Below are 17,868 nucleotides of genomic sequence, written 5' to 3'. Positions count from 1 at the left end.
TTTACCTAAACAGTATGTACAGTGGATGACTGTAGTCCCTCTGATCATCTACAGCTCTATGTTACTCAAAAAAATCCTGCAACCCCACGAAAAACCCCAAAATCAGAAAACCACAAAAACCAAGCTTCCTTTGATTCCCCTGAGCCTGATCTTTGCAGAGGAATCTAGGGGATCTAAAGAATCTGAAGATGTTACGCTAGCTTATGCACTCCATGACTATATCCTGCGATTTGCAGGTCAAGAAGGAAGATTCTCAGGATCAGAAAGTTCTAAATAAAATTTGTCTGAATTTGGTCAGAGGAGAGCAGGATTAGGTATTTCTCATTTAACTTCACTTTTTGATGAATTTTGGGTAGCAATGGTTTAGAGGGAAGACATAATAATAAGGAAGCCATCTGATGATAAGGCGTAACTAATGCTAGCAAAGAAGATGACACCTCCTGCTAGATTGTGTCTGAAGAATTTCTCTTGAAGCACATTTCAAGTCTGCTATCTAGCAGCAACCAGGTGTGCTGGCCACACCAAACACCAACTAGCAAGGCAGATGTGAGTCCTACAGAGAGTAAAATATACTGAGATGCCTCATTCCAAACACACAGGTGTCAAAGACTAACTGCTTTTCAGCAGGACCTTACAGCATTTTGTTTGCTGAAAGCTGTAAAACTGGCTGTTGTCACTTGCAGACTATGAATCTAGCTACAGCACAACAATGTTGAGACATCTTTCATACAGCTTGGAATTCAGCATGATGATATACTGACCTCTCTACGAATGAACACATCTTGAGCCTTCAGGTCAGGTGATAGGGCTTCCCAATCCAATGGGAAAGCTTCTACCACAACTGACCAAGATGGAAGAGGATGCTGAAATGGCATTTCCTCACAGACGCTTTGAGGATCCCATCCTCACTGTAGGAAGAAAATAACCTCTTTGAGAACCATCATCACCATGCTAAAGATACTGCACTCCATGGAATGAGTAAAGTGCATCCATATTCGGAGCATGTGAAGAAGAATTCAGAATGAAGTGTTGCACGAGTGCTGGCTTCTAACGTGATCTAGACTTGCCAGTCACAAACTAGGTAGTTCTCTTGTCAAGTGACTGTATAGCTAAGAACCAATTCTGGCACAGGAAGGCCCTGACTGATGATGAATTGAAATCAGTTGTAATCAATTCAAAAGTCTGCAGAAGCTGCAAGTTAGATTTCTAATGATTCAGCTTGAGCCAGATCGAAAAGGTTCACAGTAATCCATTTCACTAGCCAATCGTCCTGATAAAGATGTAGGAATATCTGCTTCCTCCAGAAATAAGGAAACAAAGCATCAATGAAGGCCAGTGATAAGAAGACCAAAGTGGCCCTGTTTTTCTGAAGGCCCTTTCACAGCACAGATAAGGTTGCTAACCAAATTTCTTCTTGAGTTCCCAGAAATTTCCCCTTCTCTTTCCCAGAACCAGAGGGAAAGGTTCTTCTGCCAACTGACTTCTGCTAAAGGATTCTTGGGAACTGACCAGGCAGCAAAGCAGCAAGATAGGCAACTCACCCCAGGTCTTTGTTCATACTATTTGTGGTGACGCTACATCTGTCTAAATGCAAACCCAAACTTTATGAAGACAGAAAATTGGAAACAAGTAAACACGGAAAGGAATGCAACACTCCCGACTCCCCTGAAAAGGTACTAGCATTAATACTGAGATGCAAGGAATTCAAGAAAACCTGTTTTGATCTTTTACCTCTTTTGAAGGTCAAGGGCATAAGCCTTTCCTGAGGCCCAAGAAAAAGAGCTATGAGCATTGTTTCACAGCAACTGCTTGGCTGATCAGTTTCAGAAGAAACATTTCAGGATGGGGATTGAGTTTTGGATTTTAAAGACTAATAGCAATGGGAAGTGGTTCACTATGCAAATTTTAACACGGAAAAAGAGTCACTTCTATCAGACAAAGAAATATGGAAATCTTTTTTTAAGAAATGCTACAATGTTCTGTTTTTAAAGATTTTCACAAAGCAGTCTTCAGCAGTGTAAAGGAGAAGGAACATGCGCTGAAGCAACAATGAAGGCTTGAACCTGAAGATCTCAGGAAGCAAAGAATTGTAAAGCCAAAGAAAAGAAAGTAAGAAGTGAAAAAGGGGTTGAAAGTATGCTTGGTTGATAGTTAACTGCCAAGGCAATGAAAGTTTCTGGTCTTAACTGTCTGTGATGAACAACACAAAAATATGAGTGTATATATGGAGAATTACAAATAGAAAACAAATGCCCCCTGTCCCTCAACCCAGAAGAGTGTAAATTGTAGCAAAACATTGTTTATACTAAAACACAAAGCATCTGACTTTAGACACTAGAAGTCTGGCATAAAAAAATATGAAAACCCTGAAAAACATCTACTTTATCAGGACAACAAACAAACTGCTTGTTTTCCTCAGTGGTTTTCCAGTTTAAAGAGCAACACATGAATGAAGAAGACAGTAAAAACCAAAACTTGCTTAAGATTATTAAACTGTCTTGGCAACATCGGATCCTGAAGCCTCTCTCCTGCTAGCTGTATTTTCTTGTCCTGAGTTGCAAGGGAGGTACACATCACTTACAATTAAGTATGACTTCTTCACAGGAATATCAATGATTACCTAATTTATTTTTAGATATTTTAAAAGCAGAGAAAGCACAAGCATGTATAGGAACTTTCACAGCTGTATACTCTTTACAAACTGTTTCCTCCAGCAACCCTCATCGAGTCACTGCCTAGGACACAGGAAGTTTTACTATGTTCTGAAAGTCATTAAAATTGTCTTTTGCTGGATCAGCTTTTGAGAGCAAGCTACAGACCAGAGAACTAGATGGCTTTTGTTTCTTACCTGTAATGTTTTCCCCAGACCCATACAGTGAGCAAGAATGCATCCAGAACCAGGAGATGTCTTTGTTTTTTTTACAGATTCACAACAGCAATCCCACATGAACTGAACACCTGAAGAAAATTATTGAAAATTTTCTTATTAAACATTCATTTTATTTAATTTCACCTGGTAAGAGATAGGTGTGATCACTGTACAATCATGATAACTCTTAGAAAAATAATGCTCAGGATAATTATTGATTCATTTCTGTCCGATGGGTTGTATATGGGATGATCTTTGTCTTGAACTTAATTATATTCACAGTTTTCACTGAACATCATGTGGTAACTGGCTTAGAAAGTATTACTGGGCAGACTGCAGATGACTGGGATCTTGGGGACAGTTCTGTCTCCTCTTTTCTCCCTAAAAGTGGCAAGGACTTCACATAAAGAGTATAATGATGTTGGTAAATTAGCAAGATTATCTGAAACCAGCTAAAAGAAATTCTGCCAATACAGATCAGATGTGAAATTCTAGGCTTAAAGAGGTTAAAAAAAAATCAAGTTAAGAACCATGACAGCTGAAAAAGGAAAGGAAATATATGCTACATAAAAAAAATGCATTAACACGAGGGTCTGCAGGGTGATTTTTTTTTTTTGTTGGGGAGTTGTATTCTACTATGCTACACTCAGCACAGATGAGGCTTCAGCTTGATTCGGTGTCTGGTTCAGGGCACCTCCCTTTAAGAGTGGAAGCAAGACCAGAAATTTCTTACTAAAATGGAACGGTTGTAGATTATTAACTTTGAGGAAAATTTAAAATAACAGAATGAACTGTGAAGAAAATAATGATTGGTTACTCTCCTTTACTCCTTCACTAGAAACAGAATATGGAAAGGAGCTGGCTTGATTTGCAGTCATGTCAGGTATCAGGAAAAAAAAATTCTGTTGAGAAAGCCAAGAAAATACTGCAAGATTTTTAAATCTTCACTGAGAACTGTAAAAGTTAACATCCTAATTCCTCAATAGAATAGGTAAACATATACTTCATTCTGCCTCAGTGTGGAGACTTAGATGACGCTGAGGATCCTTCCAACTTTACATTTCTAAGTTTCTTCACTTGTTGAAAAAACATGTGTGTGTATCTATCTATCTATCTATCTATCTATCTATCTATCTATCTATCTATCTATCTATCTACACGTATTGCTGATTTCACTTACTTTTGATCAGCTGTTCCAAAAATAAAGCATTAAACCTGAAATTCTGGCATTTGCCTGCCAAGGAGTTTTTCTTCTGATTCTAATTCAGGCTGCAGAAGGTGCTGTGCCAGTGGAGGGGGATGGAGGTGAAAATTAAAACTTCTCTTTCCTTACCATCTACTTGGTGTGGTTTCAGTCTGGTAACTATATTCCTGTGAACCTGCACTAATGGCTCTTTTGTTTCTTCATCTTCATCTAAAACCAGCTTAGTTGTAATGGGACATTTCAGAGGTGAAGCATCTTCTATCTCTATCACCTATAAGCAGAAACAGGGCATCACAGGGATACTTCACACATGAATAATACCAAGCATTTGACAGAGACTAGCTTTAGCAAAATAGGAAGTAATAATTTATTTAGTAAAGAGAAACCTTTAATTCTTCATTATGAATCACAACCTACTTTGGGAGAGTGCTTTTCCCCACAGAAAGTAAAACAGTAGGCGATTGAAACAGCTTTCAGTAGAACTTGAAACAGATCTCAGTAGTCTTAAATAAAGCCTACCACTATTAATCTGCACGAAACTATGAATAAAACTTGTGGCTTACAAAGCTGAATATAAGTACTTTTAAAATTACTTATCAAATTAAATTGAAGTACAAATATGTTGTCTTAAACACCATCAGCAATTCAACTTCCTAGCATTTTGCAAAGAAAACATAACATACCTCTCTCAATTTCTCTCTCTCTCGTTCTCTTTCTGCTATACGTTTTCTTCTTTCTTCTTCTTCTTTAAGTGCATTTTGTGTTTCTGTTCTAAGCTTATCATCTTTAATAATTTTCCTTATTTTCTTCCTGCCCTTTCCAGGAGATTTTGAATCATCATTGTCCTCATCCTCAGAATTACTCTATTACAAATTAAATAAATTAAGTATTAGCAAGAAAATTATGGCATAGATCATCAAAACCTTCATTTTTTGACTATTTCCCAACATTTATACACACAGATGGAGTTTAGCTCATAGGAAGAAAGACACTTTTTTTTAAAACAAGTTAGCCAGTATGACAAAAGTGGTGCCACCTTAACTATAATGTATTCTGAGATATTAAAGATAAGCCCAGCTGTGCAAAGGTAGTACTGAGGGTACTGTTATCAAGTGATAGTAACTAATGACTATAATAAACTATTTTTCTGTTCCAGTGGTCCTAGAACCTACTCCACAAAGGAAAAGAAACCCTAATACTAGGAAAGGCTTAATCTATTATTTGTGTCATTTTCTACACTTAGTTTAAAAATTCGATCTACCTCAAAGATATCATGCATTTTTGTAAAGATCTAGACAGGAAATGGCTTTAGTTAAATGCAGTGGGTTTTCTCCACAATGGTGCCATATTACAAACTTTTATCAATGCTAATTCAGTGCTAAAGTTATAATTTTTTTTGTAGTTTGTACAGAGCTGTTTGAAATACCCAAGTCCCTAAGCAGCTGGCAGAAGAGACAGGAACTCCTTTTCCCATTTATTAATTCAAAACACAATATAGCACCTTATTGTTGTTTTCACTTGAAGAATCTTCTTGAACCTTTATACGCCTTCTTTTCTTTTTCTGTTTGTAACTGCGCTGGTTTTCCTCTGCCTCAGCTTTCTTAGCAGATCTATTTAAAAAAAAAAAAGGTAGTATTACTGATTAACAATAATAATTCATTGCCTCACTGAAAACAATGACTAAAACTACACTGCTAATTAACAGAATATATACTCCTTTTGTCTAATCAGGGTTTTAATTCCAAAGTTCTTCCTTCCCACTGAACTCACTGGACACACATAGCAGCAGTCTATTCCAGACAACCCTGAAGAGTCTCAGAGTTGTTATGTATTAGTCTCCTACTGCAATCCACAATTCCTCAATTGACATTGACACATCTGGCATAAAAATGCTCATTTTTTGTTAATTTTTTTTTCATACTGGCTTATCAAATTGCTGTGAACCACATACTGTGGTACAAATTTAAAATTCTCCCATTTGCTGCAAAGTTAATTAGCTTAGTACCGAATTACAGATAAGTATCATCAGAGATTTTAAGGACTGTTTCAAATCTTTAACTTTTACCATCACACTGCCTAAATTGCACTATTAAAAAACAAAAAGCAAACACAGGATAAGCATTGTTATATTTTATTTATACCTTGTTCTTGGACGTTGGTCATCTTCAGACTCACTGACTTCTTCGCTAACTGCAGATTCATGAAACTCTGAATCATTTGAATCATCACTGCTCACTTTGAAAATAAAGTATTATTTCATGTTGAATATTATTGCAAAGTTAGCAACGTTACATATCTTGTAATTATTCAACAAACTGTTTAAGATCATTAAGCACTGTAGAAGTTTCTCTCAGACAATACAGGACCCATTAAACATACTAATGAGAAACAACAGGAATGTAATGGGTTGACCCGGTTTCAGCTGGAATAGGGTTAATTTTCTTCCTAGCATCTGGTACAATGCTGTGTTTTGGATTTAGTGTGAGAATAATGTTAATAAAACACTGATGTTTAGGTGTCACTAAGTAGTGCTTATCCTAAGTTAAGGAGTTTGTAGTTTCCCATGCTCTGCCAGCAAGCAGGTCCACAAGAAGCTGGGAGGGGGCACGGCCAGGAGAGCTGACCAGGACTAGCCAAGGGAGTATCAGGGGTACAGAAACTGGGGGGAGTTGGCCGGGAGGGGCAGGTTGATGCTCGGACATCGGTCAGTGGGTGGTGAGCAACTGCATTGAGCGTCACTTGTCTTTGCTTGGGCTTTATTACTCTCTCTTTGTTATGTTCCTTTAAACTGCTCTTATCTCAACCCAAGAGTTTTACTTTTTACTTGATTCTCCTCCCCATCCCACTGGGAAGGGTGGAGGAGCGAGCGAGCGGCTGCATGGCACTTAGCTGCTGGCTAGGGTTAAACCACAACAGGAGTATAAAGTAAAATTTTAACATGTAAGCACTAGTGAGTCCTGATAGATGGCATATTATGCCAACAAGAATTGAGGTCTTTGTAAACCAACACATCCAAGTGTAGTTTATAAGCAAATGACAGTATTATTTTAGAAAGCATCCGATTTCAAAGACAGTGAGGAGGAGAGAACAGTACAGAACTTCAGAAAACCAAAAGATGATTTTTAGTTAAACAAAATATTTGTTTCAAATATTTTAGATGTAATTTTATAATTGTACTTTGCAATTCATGCAAACAGCCCTTATTTACAAACACCACATACAATTATATTCCTGCATTTATGGCTTGAAGTTTCTTCAGGTAATGGAAGTTTAAAACTGACTCAGAAGACAATTAGAAATACACCTAAACTGGCCACATCAGGTAATACTTCTATAAGTACTTCTAGGTGCTATCACTAGCATTTAAGACCAGCATTCCCTTTAGCACCTTTATTTATCAATAACAAGGCTTAAAATAAGGATTGTTTTACATACATGGGAAAATGTAATAGTAGTAACATAGGGCTAAAAAACAGCAAGCTGAAAAGAAGTACATTGTTCTACTTGAGACTAGTGAACTTAAAAGATATTTACACCACAGAATTCTGAGAATTAGTCTGACTGCATCTCATCTGCACATTGCCACTGTAATTTACAATTACTTTTTTTGAAAAAAAGTGTTTTGGTAGAATAGGGGAGGAAAAGCACGCATATACATCAGGATAAAGAATGTGGGTTATCATGAAGGAAAATGATAAAAAAATTGCACTGCATCTGTGGCACAACGCAAAAGATGGCCACCATTAGTACAACACTAAGAACAGGAAAGTACTGCACACCCTCAATTTCACTGGCCACGAAATACGACTAACATCTACACTGACCAACATGGCAGTAAGCATGTACCTTTACTATCACTCCCGTCCTCTGCTCAAAATTATTAAGTGCAAGAAACTGACAGATTCTTTGTTCTTGCATGCAGCAATGAAAATGAAAAATCAGTCAAGCATCATTTCACAGTGCCATCTGGTGTTCAATTAAAGCCTGCAACACTTAAATTCTAGTATGGAGACAGTCCTGATGCACAAGAACCTACTAACAGTTGAAGTTAAGAAGAGAAATTACAAGAAGGGCAAGATTGATTTTCATAAGTTAGACATAGTGGGCTTGCCTCTCTTAAAGATTAATATTCTCAGACTCAACAAAATTAATCCAATTCAGAGGATACAGCAAATGGAGAAAGCTGCATTTATATTCAATATATTTGTATTTTAAATAAAACTATTTATCAAACATAGATAAGAGAATTCTAGACTTAATACACAAGGAACTTTATAGAGAGATTTTGAAATGATGGTATTTCAGATCTCCATTCTGACATGCTTTGGAGTTATTTTATGGAAGCAAATACTTTTTGTGACAAAAAACATTTGGATTATGTACCTTTCCTTCTATTTCTGCGCTTCCCTTCTTTTTTGTCTTTTGGTTTCACCTTTTTTTCTTCACCAGATTCTCCATCACTCACTGTGAGCTTGTGCCTCAGCAGTCTGTGTCTGTATCTAGGCTTCTTTGATTCTTCTTCCTCTGAATCAGTTTCAGAATTATCTTCCTTTTCATTCTCTTCTGTCAGAGAGAAGAGTCAGTACGACATGGATACTGGTCATTTTTCTTCTTACTTAAATTTGTCAAGAATTAAAATCTGAATTATTTTGGACTAAATTCTGTGCTTTTCAAGGAAATGACAGGCAACAACATACTGTTGTTCCTCAAATTTTAAGTATTTTACATAGCCTGAACACTTGGAATGTCTGTTCCAGTGACTGTGTATGTTAGTCAAATCTCTCCTGTGCATTTGCATGTCTGTTCTGTGTAGATTATTCCAGACAAATCCCTAGAACCTCTGAACTGGTTACAAAATTCAGACTATTAACAAAAAATTACACTTAGAGAAAAGAGATGATAATCCTCTTGATCATGTACATTGGCCTGTATTTGGCAACTACCTATCAACATCAATGACATTTTTTTGTTGAAAACTGAAGAAACTTGAATAACTATAATTTTCCCAAGTGACCTTTCAAATTATGACAGGTGCTACAGCACCACATTTTCCCAGATGCTTTTTGGTGCTCACCATCATCTGCTGTGTTTTCATTTTGCTTTCCAGTTTTCTTTTTTCCTTCATCCGATTCATCATCTGAAGATGCATCCTCATCAGAGGAAAGATTGGCTTTGATTTCTTCTAAAAGCATTTTCTTGGCAATTCTTTGAAGTAAAACAGAAAAAACTTTTTATTCCACTGTTCAAGTAAATCTATGAATGATAAGTGCAATCCTATACCATTCAGAACTTAAAAAAAAAGGGGTTGAAAGCTGAACAAAAAGAAGATACAGGATGAAAAGTCTTTGTGGTAAGACAAGATATATCAGCAAAAATCTCATGTTAAATGTAACATGTTAACTTGCTTTTAGAAAACAAAGTTGTACAATGCTTCATTAAAAAAGAAGTCTCATGCTTTACAGTAAGACTGGAGATAGCTATCAAATGTACAAACCTAAACATTTAATTTTATTCATCGTCTATCTGGACATACAGTTCTGGCATAGGCACCTATATGAATCTTAACTATAGCAAGAATGTGAAGATGCTGCAGACCAAATCCTAATACTCAAATTCCCCCCCAAAATGGCTATCACACTTATTTGATATAAATCAATTAGACTAATTTCCTGAGGCACTGAATCTACTTGACTAGTATATATATAAACAGTAAGTTTTTAAAACAGTGTATCACTGAACCCACGTTTTAAAAAAGGAGAAAAAGACTACTGCAATATGCATTAACTCACAGATTACCGTTCTAATTTCCTGGGCACACCCTACTGCAAAAGAGAAGCTGTAGTAATCGAAGCAACTCATGATATCTCAAAATGAATGGATATTAAGTGCCTCGGGTAAAAAACCCCACACTTAAGACTCTCAACTACAAACATTTGCCTTATAGTAACTATAGCAAAACCCCATATATGGGTATACACACACACAAAACCAGTTTTATCAAACATTACAGGACCCGAACTTTAAGAAAAATTATGATCTTGTTTCCTGTTACACAAACTGTTCACTCAGCTTCTCAGTTTCCTTTCAGCACAAGGATGTATTCAGCTACTGTACAAGTTACTATGGAAAAGTGATTTATTTACATGCTCTTGCAACAACAACAAAAAAATCTTGTATGAATCTATCTAAGGCAAAATATAAAGTTATATGTCAAAAGCACAGGAAAATAGAGGACTTATCTGAAAACTTGTACTTCCAGGGGGGAAAAAAAATCCTGACAGAATGAAACCAGGTCTTCCTCATATAAATATCAGAAATATTAAAAGTTTTCATTCCATGGTAGTCAATTTTAAATGAAGGGGTTTTTTTCCCATACGTCAAATCTGGTTTGTCTTGCCTTTCAGGAGAATTAACATACCCTGTATGTCCATGGTTCAGAATGGGACAGCTTTTATACCAGTCAAAACAACAGTTCAAAAACCATGAAACTGAATCACAACCTAGGCTTCACATGGAAATGGCAAAGGAACAGTTAAGTACAGTTTTTTATACACTGGGAAATTGTTACTTTTAAGTAGCACTATAAAATAGGTTTTAAAGAATGTGTACTTCATTTTTTAGCATGTAACATGTCCCTAAAACACACAACCTTTTCAAAGGGAATTTTGCAAAGGCATCTTTCCTAACACTTCATGTAATATTTTCTATCTTTTGAGTAATAGTATATTCTCCAAAAAGCTAACATATATTCAGTTATTAAAAGATGGAAGTAAAATAGTTTAATAAACATTTGAGATTGCTCAGTGAGTCAACAACTATCCATCAGCATCCCAAACACTCCCCCCCTCTTTTGAGAAATGGCTTGTGAAGAAATAGATGATTAAAACTTTTAAATGCACTCCTCTTGGTAAGCTTTAATTCCATACATATCAACAGATCACAGTGTTAACCTAATGAAAACTTACTAAAGTCCATAGAGAAGTAACATCCTCTTCCAATTTTTTTTTTTTTTTGCATTAGGTCCTTCCAGAGGATTTGGAAAATGAACTTAGGTTTTTTGTTTGGTTCTTGTTGCATTTTTAAAATCCACCACATCATATATAATAGAACTGGAGTAAATAGCTCCTTATATAAGAAATTGAGACTGTATTTCTTCCATCTCTTAACGGTCAGAAGAACTTTTTCTTCAAAATGAAACTGCTTGGAATATCACAGACTGGCTTCTCTTTATTTACCATAAATTATTAACCTTAAATCCTACTCCAGGAAATGCAGCTACTTTTCTTGTTTAAAAAAAATAAAATCGTCACCAAAGCTTTGCTTTGGAAGAGAAAATAGAAATACTAGAAAGAACTGCAACACTTTAAAAATCAAGCCTGAAAATACTGCCTAGTAATACTGCATTTGACTGACTTTGGATTGTCTTTAATTGCATTAGCAAAATTAACACAACTTGTATGTGGATAACAATACTTACCTTTCATACAAGTCACCTTTAAAAATTTATTTATACTTTTTAAACAAAGGTTGACTTTGGTTCTTAACAAAAGAAGACAAAAATGTTTAGTTCTTTTATGATTTTTTTTTAAAGGGAATAAAAAAAGGCAAATGTATCATTTACCTAAAAGTACCATGAACAAAGTCTAGTACCCATAAACAGAGGACTGTTATTTTCCCTACTAATCATCATCATCATAACCATCAACCAGATTGGATACATTTATTAGTTTCTCGTTAATTAGTTATAAGACTATTAATTAGGTTTTTTATTTTATACTCCAAGATAGACAATTAAACATGGTTTTCAGCTATGATAAAAGTTCAACCACTTTGAATCAAACTGAGACGGAAATGATTGTTTAGTGAAAACAGCTACATCCTCTTCAATGTGTTCCACTAGTACATATTAGGCAAAAATGTAAGACATTGTTGAGACATTCAGAATTTAAAAGACTCCTATTTTTAATGTAAGGATATATCTGATCGGAATTAAAAGTGTAAGCAATATTAGAATCAAATGGACTAAGTCCTGTGAATGCATCTGACAAATGACTGATGTAAAAAATGGCTTATATGAATTAAAATAAATTGAGTACTGGACTCTTGAAACTGGTTTTAAATTAAACTGCATGTGGCTCAGGATAATGTAATATATTTCTGTTTTAAGATATAAACCCATTTAAAGTGACCAGGTTTCTAAGCTAAGAAGCTTCATATGCTAGCTTTAACATTTTAATATTTGCATTAACATCAAACTGTAAGTACCAAGAAAAGCAAGTCATGATAGTGTAAAAACTCCCCTGCTCACATTCTTCCAGAGAAACCCATGAAAATTAAAAGATATCATAATATTTACTTGGGTCAAGGACACAGAAGATATTCTTGGCCAACCAGATGTAACATTTGAACACTATAAACAAATTTAATTAAGAATCACAGAGAGCTTTATGACCTCCACCACAGGACTTCAGGTACTTAACAAAAAAAAAAAAAAAAAAAGGGAAAAAACCCCACCCTGCATCTTGTTCATTTCTGCCACTGATCTGCTGTGACCTCATGCATGTATTGTTGCCTAGCCCCACTCCATCTTATCCAAACATACCGTGAAGTTTGTACAAAGGACAGTTCCTCAACACGTATTTATACAGTGCCTTACAGATGGGACTGTAATCTCAACCAGGACACATAAAAACAACTCTAGAATAAAATAACAGTATGTATGTATCATCTTATATAAATCAGGATTTAAATGTATTTCACCTTTGTAATGACACCAACAATATACATTTATAAATAATGAATTGATTACTATGTATTTTTAAACTTATGCTAAAAGAAAACATTTTTTAAAAGAGATAGGCAAACTGGAAGTTACCCAGGGATTGCTTAGTCACAGTATAGGACTACTTTAAATTACCCTTCAGACATTTCAGGAAAAATGTAATAGTAGGTGCAGCCTCTCATAATGTGGAGTTAAATCCACATGTTAATGTGCACCATTCTTGCTCATAATTTTAGCGTGCCAATATGATGGACTCCCTTACAAACTGACAAAAATCTTGGTGAAACAATGGTACCTGTAAAAATAATTTTTCTATTTAGAAATCTTAATTTTAAATATTAGGTAATTATCATGATGTATTTTTACCAATTTGATTGTAGCAACTCACACGTAGTGTTCATAAATACCTACTAATTATATGTAGAAGTAAGGTTGCCCAAAACAAACCTTTGGGGGGTGGAGGGAGAAGGATATTTTTATGTGGCTAATAAAAGCCACCATTATTTCACGTAGAGTACTACTGATTTATAATGGGCCTTTGTTACATTACTAAAAAATTTAGAACCATTTAAAATATATTTTAGGAGATGAGTATTTTGATGAAATGTCATAGATGTTTAAAAAAAAAATGAAAACTGCCAAACACCTTGTTCTATATACTGTACTGTCTTTGTATTTTCAAGCTGTCAGAGTTGTATTAAATTAAATGCTTGGACAAGAAAAATGTTTTACAAAAATTTATTGCAACCATCAAATACTTAAAGGCATTCTGCATTAAATACACTATTAACTTCTTAATAAACAAAACTACCGCAAACATATTAAACAGTGCCATTTAAAAGATCAGAAGGACCAATAATAGATAATTACACAACATAAGATGAAAGCATACAGCGCTGTATGTCATATTATGACCCACTTGGTATTGCATTTTGGCAAAGATGATTTCAGGACTATTAATATTCATGTCATGCACATCCAGAGGTATGCAAATAACAGAACATCTAAACTAGACTTGCAAACATGAGAGTTCCCACACTACAAATACCCAGTACGTACTATGTACCATCTTTGGCCTGGAAGAAAATAGGCAACTTATCTGAATAGTAAGTAAACTATTTAAACACTTTGTGTTGAGTAAATAGAAGAACAAGCTTTTAACTTCTTGAAACTTGTTCCTTCTTTTTACATTTTGTATAACTGATTTTGGTGCCAAGTACAAAGCATGATGAACGTAAAAGTAGACTGCAGTTACCACTTAACATGTCTGAAGGTTGACAAAACTGTTTATTGACAAAATACTTCCCCCATCTCATAAATATATTGAAAATATTCCCTAAATAAAAATTTCAACAAAGATTCAGCTTAAAAACAAAGTACAGAAACTGATTTTTAAACCCCAAATTCATATTACTGATTTGTTTGTTATTAATTGGGTCAACTAATTTCCCAATACAGCTCTTAAACTAATAATTAAGATCTGTCAGTAACATTTGTATGGTTAACACTGAACTTTGACAAAAGCGTATTCACTTAGTTATCAACCAGAAACAATTAAGAAACAAACAAAAAAGAAAAAAAGAAGGGGGGGTGGGGGGGGGGTGGATCAAAACAGGACTGGAATTAAAGCATCATTTAAAAAAAAAATCTTGTATTACCAGTGTTTATGTGTTCTGCTTATGACCCTGGGCTGTCAAGTCCCTACAGTTATTTGATTAAATTTGATGACTGAAAACAAGAAAGAACTACATCATCAGCATTTTGATGCCAAACTGAGGTCCATAAAGGATATAAAGCAGTGTATTTAAAATTTACTTCAGCCACAGATCAAAACATACAACTCTGTGAAATAAAGACACCATATTCTAAACTAGTAAGGCTCAGAAGCAGAAAAAGACTCCATCAACAACTGCAAAGCTATGAAGCTGGTCCCATACATGCTATATGGCAAAAAAAAAAAAATCAGTTTCTGAAATACTGTGTAAAAAAACTGAACAACTCTTTAGTCTAATTAAAATAACTTCCAAAAAGAAACTGGCTTGTAATTGAGCAATACTTCATGTTGTGCATTCACTCATTAGGAAACAAAGCTTTTACATTTTCTAGCCAAGCTAATTTTCATAACTACAGCAGTACTGGTAAAATAAGAAATCTTAATTATTTCTTACATAGATTCATTTTTTATTGAACTTGAAACTGAAACAATACATATAATTCTGAAAATATCTATGCAAAGACTTAAAATCCATTAATTAGTCTCTTTGATACCAGTTGAACCTATGCACAGTGCTTGTAGAATTGGGGCCTTAACTATCACATTAGTCACTTAAGGTACTATTTACTGGATTAAAATTCATTTAATTAACAGCTGAAAACATCTAATATTGTTTTCTCCACATCTGTGTTTTCTCTTTATTGAGAAAAGGTGTTTCAATTTAAAAAGCAAATTATGTAACAGTAATAACCAAGTTCAATCTGAAAATATTTTAGCACTGCATGTTGCACAGAGGCAAATTTTTACTTTCTATTCATGTAACTAGCTGAAATTCACATTTATCAGAAGTAGGTTTTTACCTGCCTGAATAAAATACTTGTCACAAACCTCACCCTTTCAACAGGAATATAAAATGAACAGTGCTGCAGCACATTTATAACACACCCTATGCAAGGTGTGTTAGCTAACACTTCTAAATACTCTTTGCAATTCTGGATTTTGGCCTCTGTTTTCTGGCCCCTTGTTCAAACTTGCGGGCGGCCCGTGAGCGAGTCTTTACAAGGCAGGCAGTCGTGGTTTTTACAACCTGCTTGCTCTTCCGTTGCGCCGGTTTGCGCCCACGCCTAGGGTGTGTTATAATCTTTTTTAAGTCCTTATGGATGGTATCATACCTATTCTCAGGATCGTCATCATCATCATCTTCCTCCTCCTCCATTGGAACAGCCCTTGATTTAGTCTCTCCCTCATCTCCTGGAGGAGGAAGGGGAAACAAAACAAACAAAACAAAACAAAACAAAAAAAACAAACACACAAACAAACAGAAAACATAAAACTTAGTACATGTAAAATCAGCAGTAAACGACACAGCACATGAACTATTGTCTTCATCAAGAATCCCATATAAAAACAGCTTGTTCTACTAGCAAATAAAAAAGCCAGTTACCTTATCTTGACATATAAAAATATTTTCATTAATAAAAGGATCTAGTTTTCAAGCAGCACTTTCATCCACACTACCCTTGCTACTGCATACAACTTGCAATTCTTTCCCTACTATATACTGTGAAATCTGGGTAACTTGCAATTCTTTCCCTACTATATACTGTGAAATCTGGGTTTTTAAACCACAACATACAGAGATTGAATACTCCACCTAGGATTCAGACATTAAGTTTCCCAAGAAGTTACTAGTTCTCAATTTCAGAAGCTCCACTACTGAATTTGTGTAACCTTAAAAGAAGGCCCAAACAAATATACTACAGAATCACTTACTAAACTTATAAGCCATCCTGCTGCCATTAAGAAGTACTCGAGAACAATAAACCTTGTGTATTTTTGCTTTCAGAGTATCAAATACAGTGCATGTACACTTGCTGTGTATGTGTGAAGACTTAAGTTTTGAAAACTACATGTGCTGTCCTTACAGCAAATATCAGCTGCACTACATGGATACAGTCTCCCATGGAAAGCACATCAAACTCAGCAGCATTGGGAGACATAATAAAGAATAACACAGTATGATACCTGCCTTTAAGCTCCTCTGCACTCTCCTGGTTGAAGTGGAGGAATTCAGATTATTTCTAGTACGCTCCCAGCCCTCTTCCCTTCCTTTTCTCTCATTCATCTGACTCTCATGTAAATCAGTCAAATCTGCTAGTTAGTAAAATTAAGCTTAGGAAAAAGAGATCTCAAAATCCTAATGAATTGGGATCCCCTCATTTATCAGTTGTACTGTTTCTTTTCTACATGTGGGGAGTGGACTAAAACTAGGCTGCAAGAGGCTTGCTCCAAATTGTTTTAATATACACTTGTCCTGAAATTAACACTAGCCAGATGTCTGACAGAACTGGGCAAGAGGTGATCACAGAAAAGTCCCTCAATCTTAGACAACTAGAACTATCCTGTTGGTTAAAGTCTCATTCAACGATCAGCCTATATAGCCTCTTCAGACACAGAAGAGACTCCTTTATTTATTCAGCTATTAAGCCAAAAGCAAACTGAAGAGCTAGGGCAAGTTTTCCTCCTCATAAGGCAAACTCAGTTTTCTCAGGCCAGCCAAGGTTTGAGTATTTCCAGTGACAGGGATTCCAAAATTTGACAGGGCAATCACTTTCAGGCTTTGACCATCCTTAATGTAAGGAGTTTAATCAAGAGTTTCCCTTGCCAAAACTTGTACCCATGGCCTCTCATCCATTTGTCATGCATCCATCTCAGCCTTCTCTAGAAATACGCATTAGGTGACTAGAAGACTGCAATTAAGACTCTCCATTTTTAGCATCCTCCCTCCAGGCTATATCAATCCACTTCTCTCTAACTCTATTGTCAGTCATCCCACATCACTATCTTATTTTTCCAATTTGTAGACTGTTATCCATCTCTCCCATTCAATAATTATCCCATCTTTCCACTTGTGACTTGCAAATAAAAAAATCACCCTCACTGCCTCAGACACCTTCTGATTTATTAAAACCAACTTTTTCCTCCTGAGCCATTTCAATACCAAGTCTGTGAACATACACTCTACATAAGCAATTTTATTTTTGAAGTATTTTTCTTTAATGGTCCAGTGATGACAAGAACTGTTGCATAGGAATTACTGTCACCGAGTACCATTAACTGTCTATCTATAGCGAGTGTTGTAGCAGCCATGGCCACTACCACATGCAAGATGCTAGTTCATTACTATTCAAAACATTAATTATTTGCTGTCTCCCCCAGCAGTGGCATCACTAGGGAAAACATTGTTTTGGCAGCCATTAAGGAAAAGTCCTAAGTCCTAATATTACATGCACAGAGAT

The 17,868-nt window shown here is 35.5% G+C and overlaps 1 protein-coding gene across 3 annotated transcripts in view; it reads right to left on the bottom strand.

Annotated features, from left to right (window-relative positions):
- The window catches only part of ATRX (ATRX, chromatin remodeler), a 78,800-nt gene that overhangs the window by 38,715 nt on the left and 22,217 nt on the right, over window positions 1-17,868 (bottom strand). Inside the window, exons 9-16 of one of the 3 annotated variants that reach the window (XM_026848252.1) lie at window positions 15,742-15,820; window positions 9,148-9,278; window positions 8,457-8,636; window positions 6,215-6,308; window positions 5,575-5,683; window positions 4,757-4,936; window positions 4,203-4,344; window positions 2,849-2,958 (exon numbers count right to left, since the gene is read on the bottom strand). In XM_026848252.1, coding sequence (XP_026704053.1) covers window positions 2,849-2,958; window positions 4,203-4,344; window positions 4,757-4,936; window positions 5,575-5,683; window positions 6,215-6,308; window positions 8,457-8,636; window positions 9,148-9,278; window positions 15,742-15,820 — 1,025 coding nt within the window. The remainder of the gene's footprint in view (window positions 1-2,848; window positions 2,959-4,202; window positions 4,345-4,756; window positions 4,937-5,574; window positions 5,684-6,214; window positions 6,309-8,456; window positions 8,637-9,147; window positions 9,279-15,741; window positions 15,821-17,868) is intronic. The other 2 variants (XM_026848250.1, XM_026848251.1) reach the window with 2 other exon arrangements.

The sequence above is a fragment of the Athene cunicularia genome (assembly GCF_003259725.1).
Source record: "Athene cunicularia isolate RWA chromosome 4 unlocalized genomic scaffold, athCun1 chr4_part3, whole genome shotgun sequence".
NCBI classification, from domain to species: domain Eukaryota; kingdom Metazoa; phylum Chordata; class Aves; order Strigiformes; family Strigidae; genus Athene; species Athene cunicularia.
Note: the sequence above shows the minus strand (reverse complement) of the source record. Positions and strands in the feature narration are given on the sequence as shown.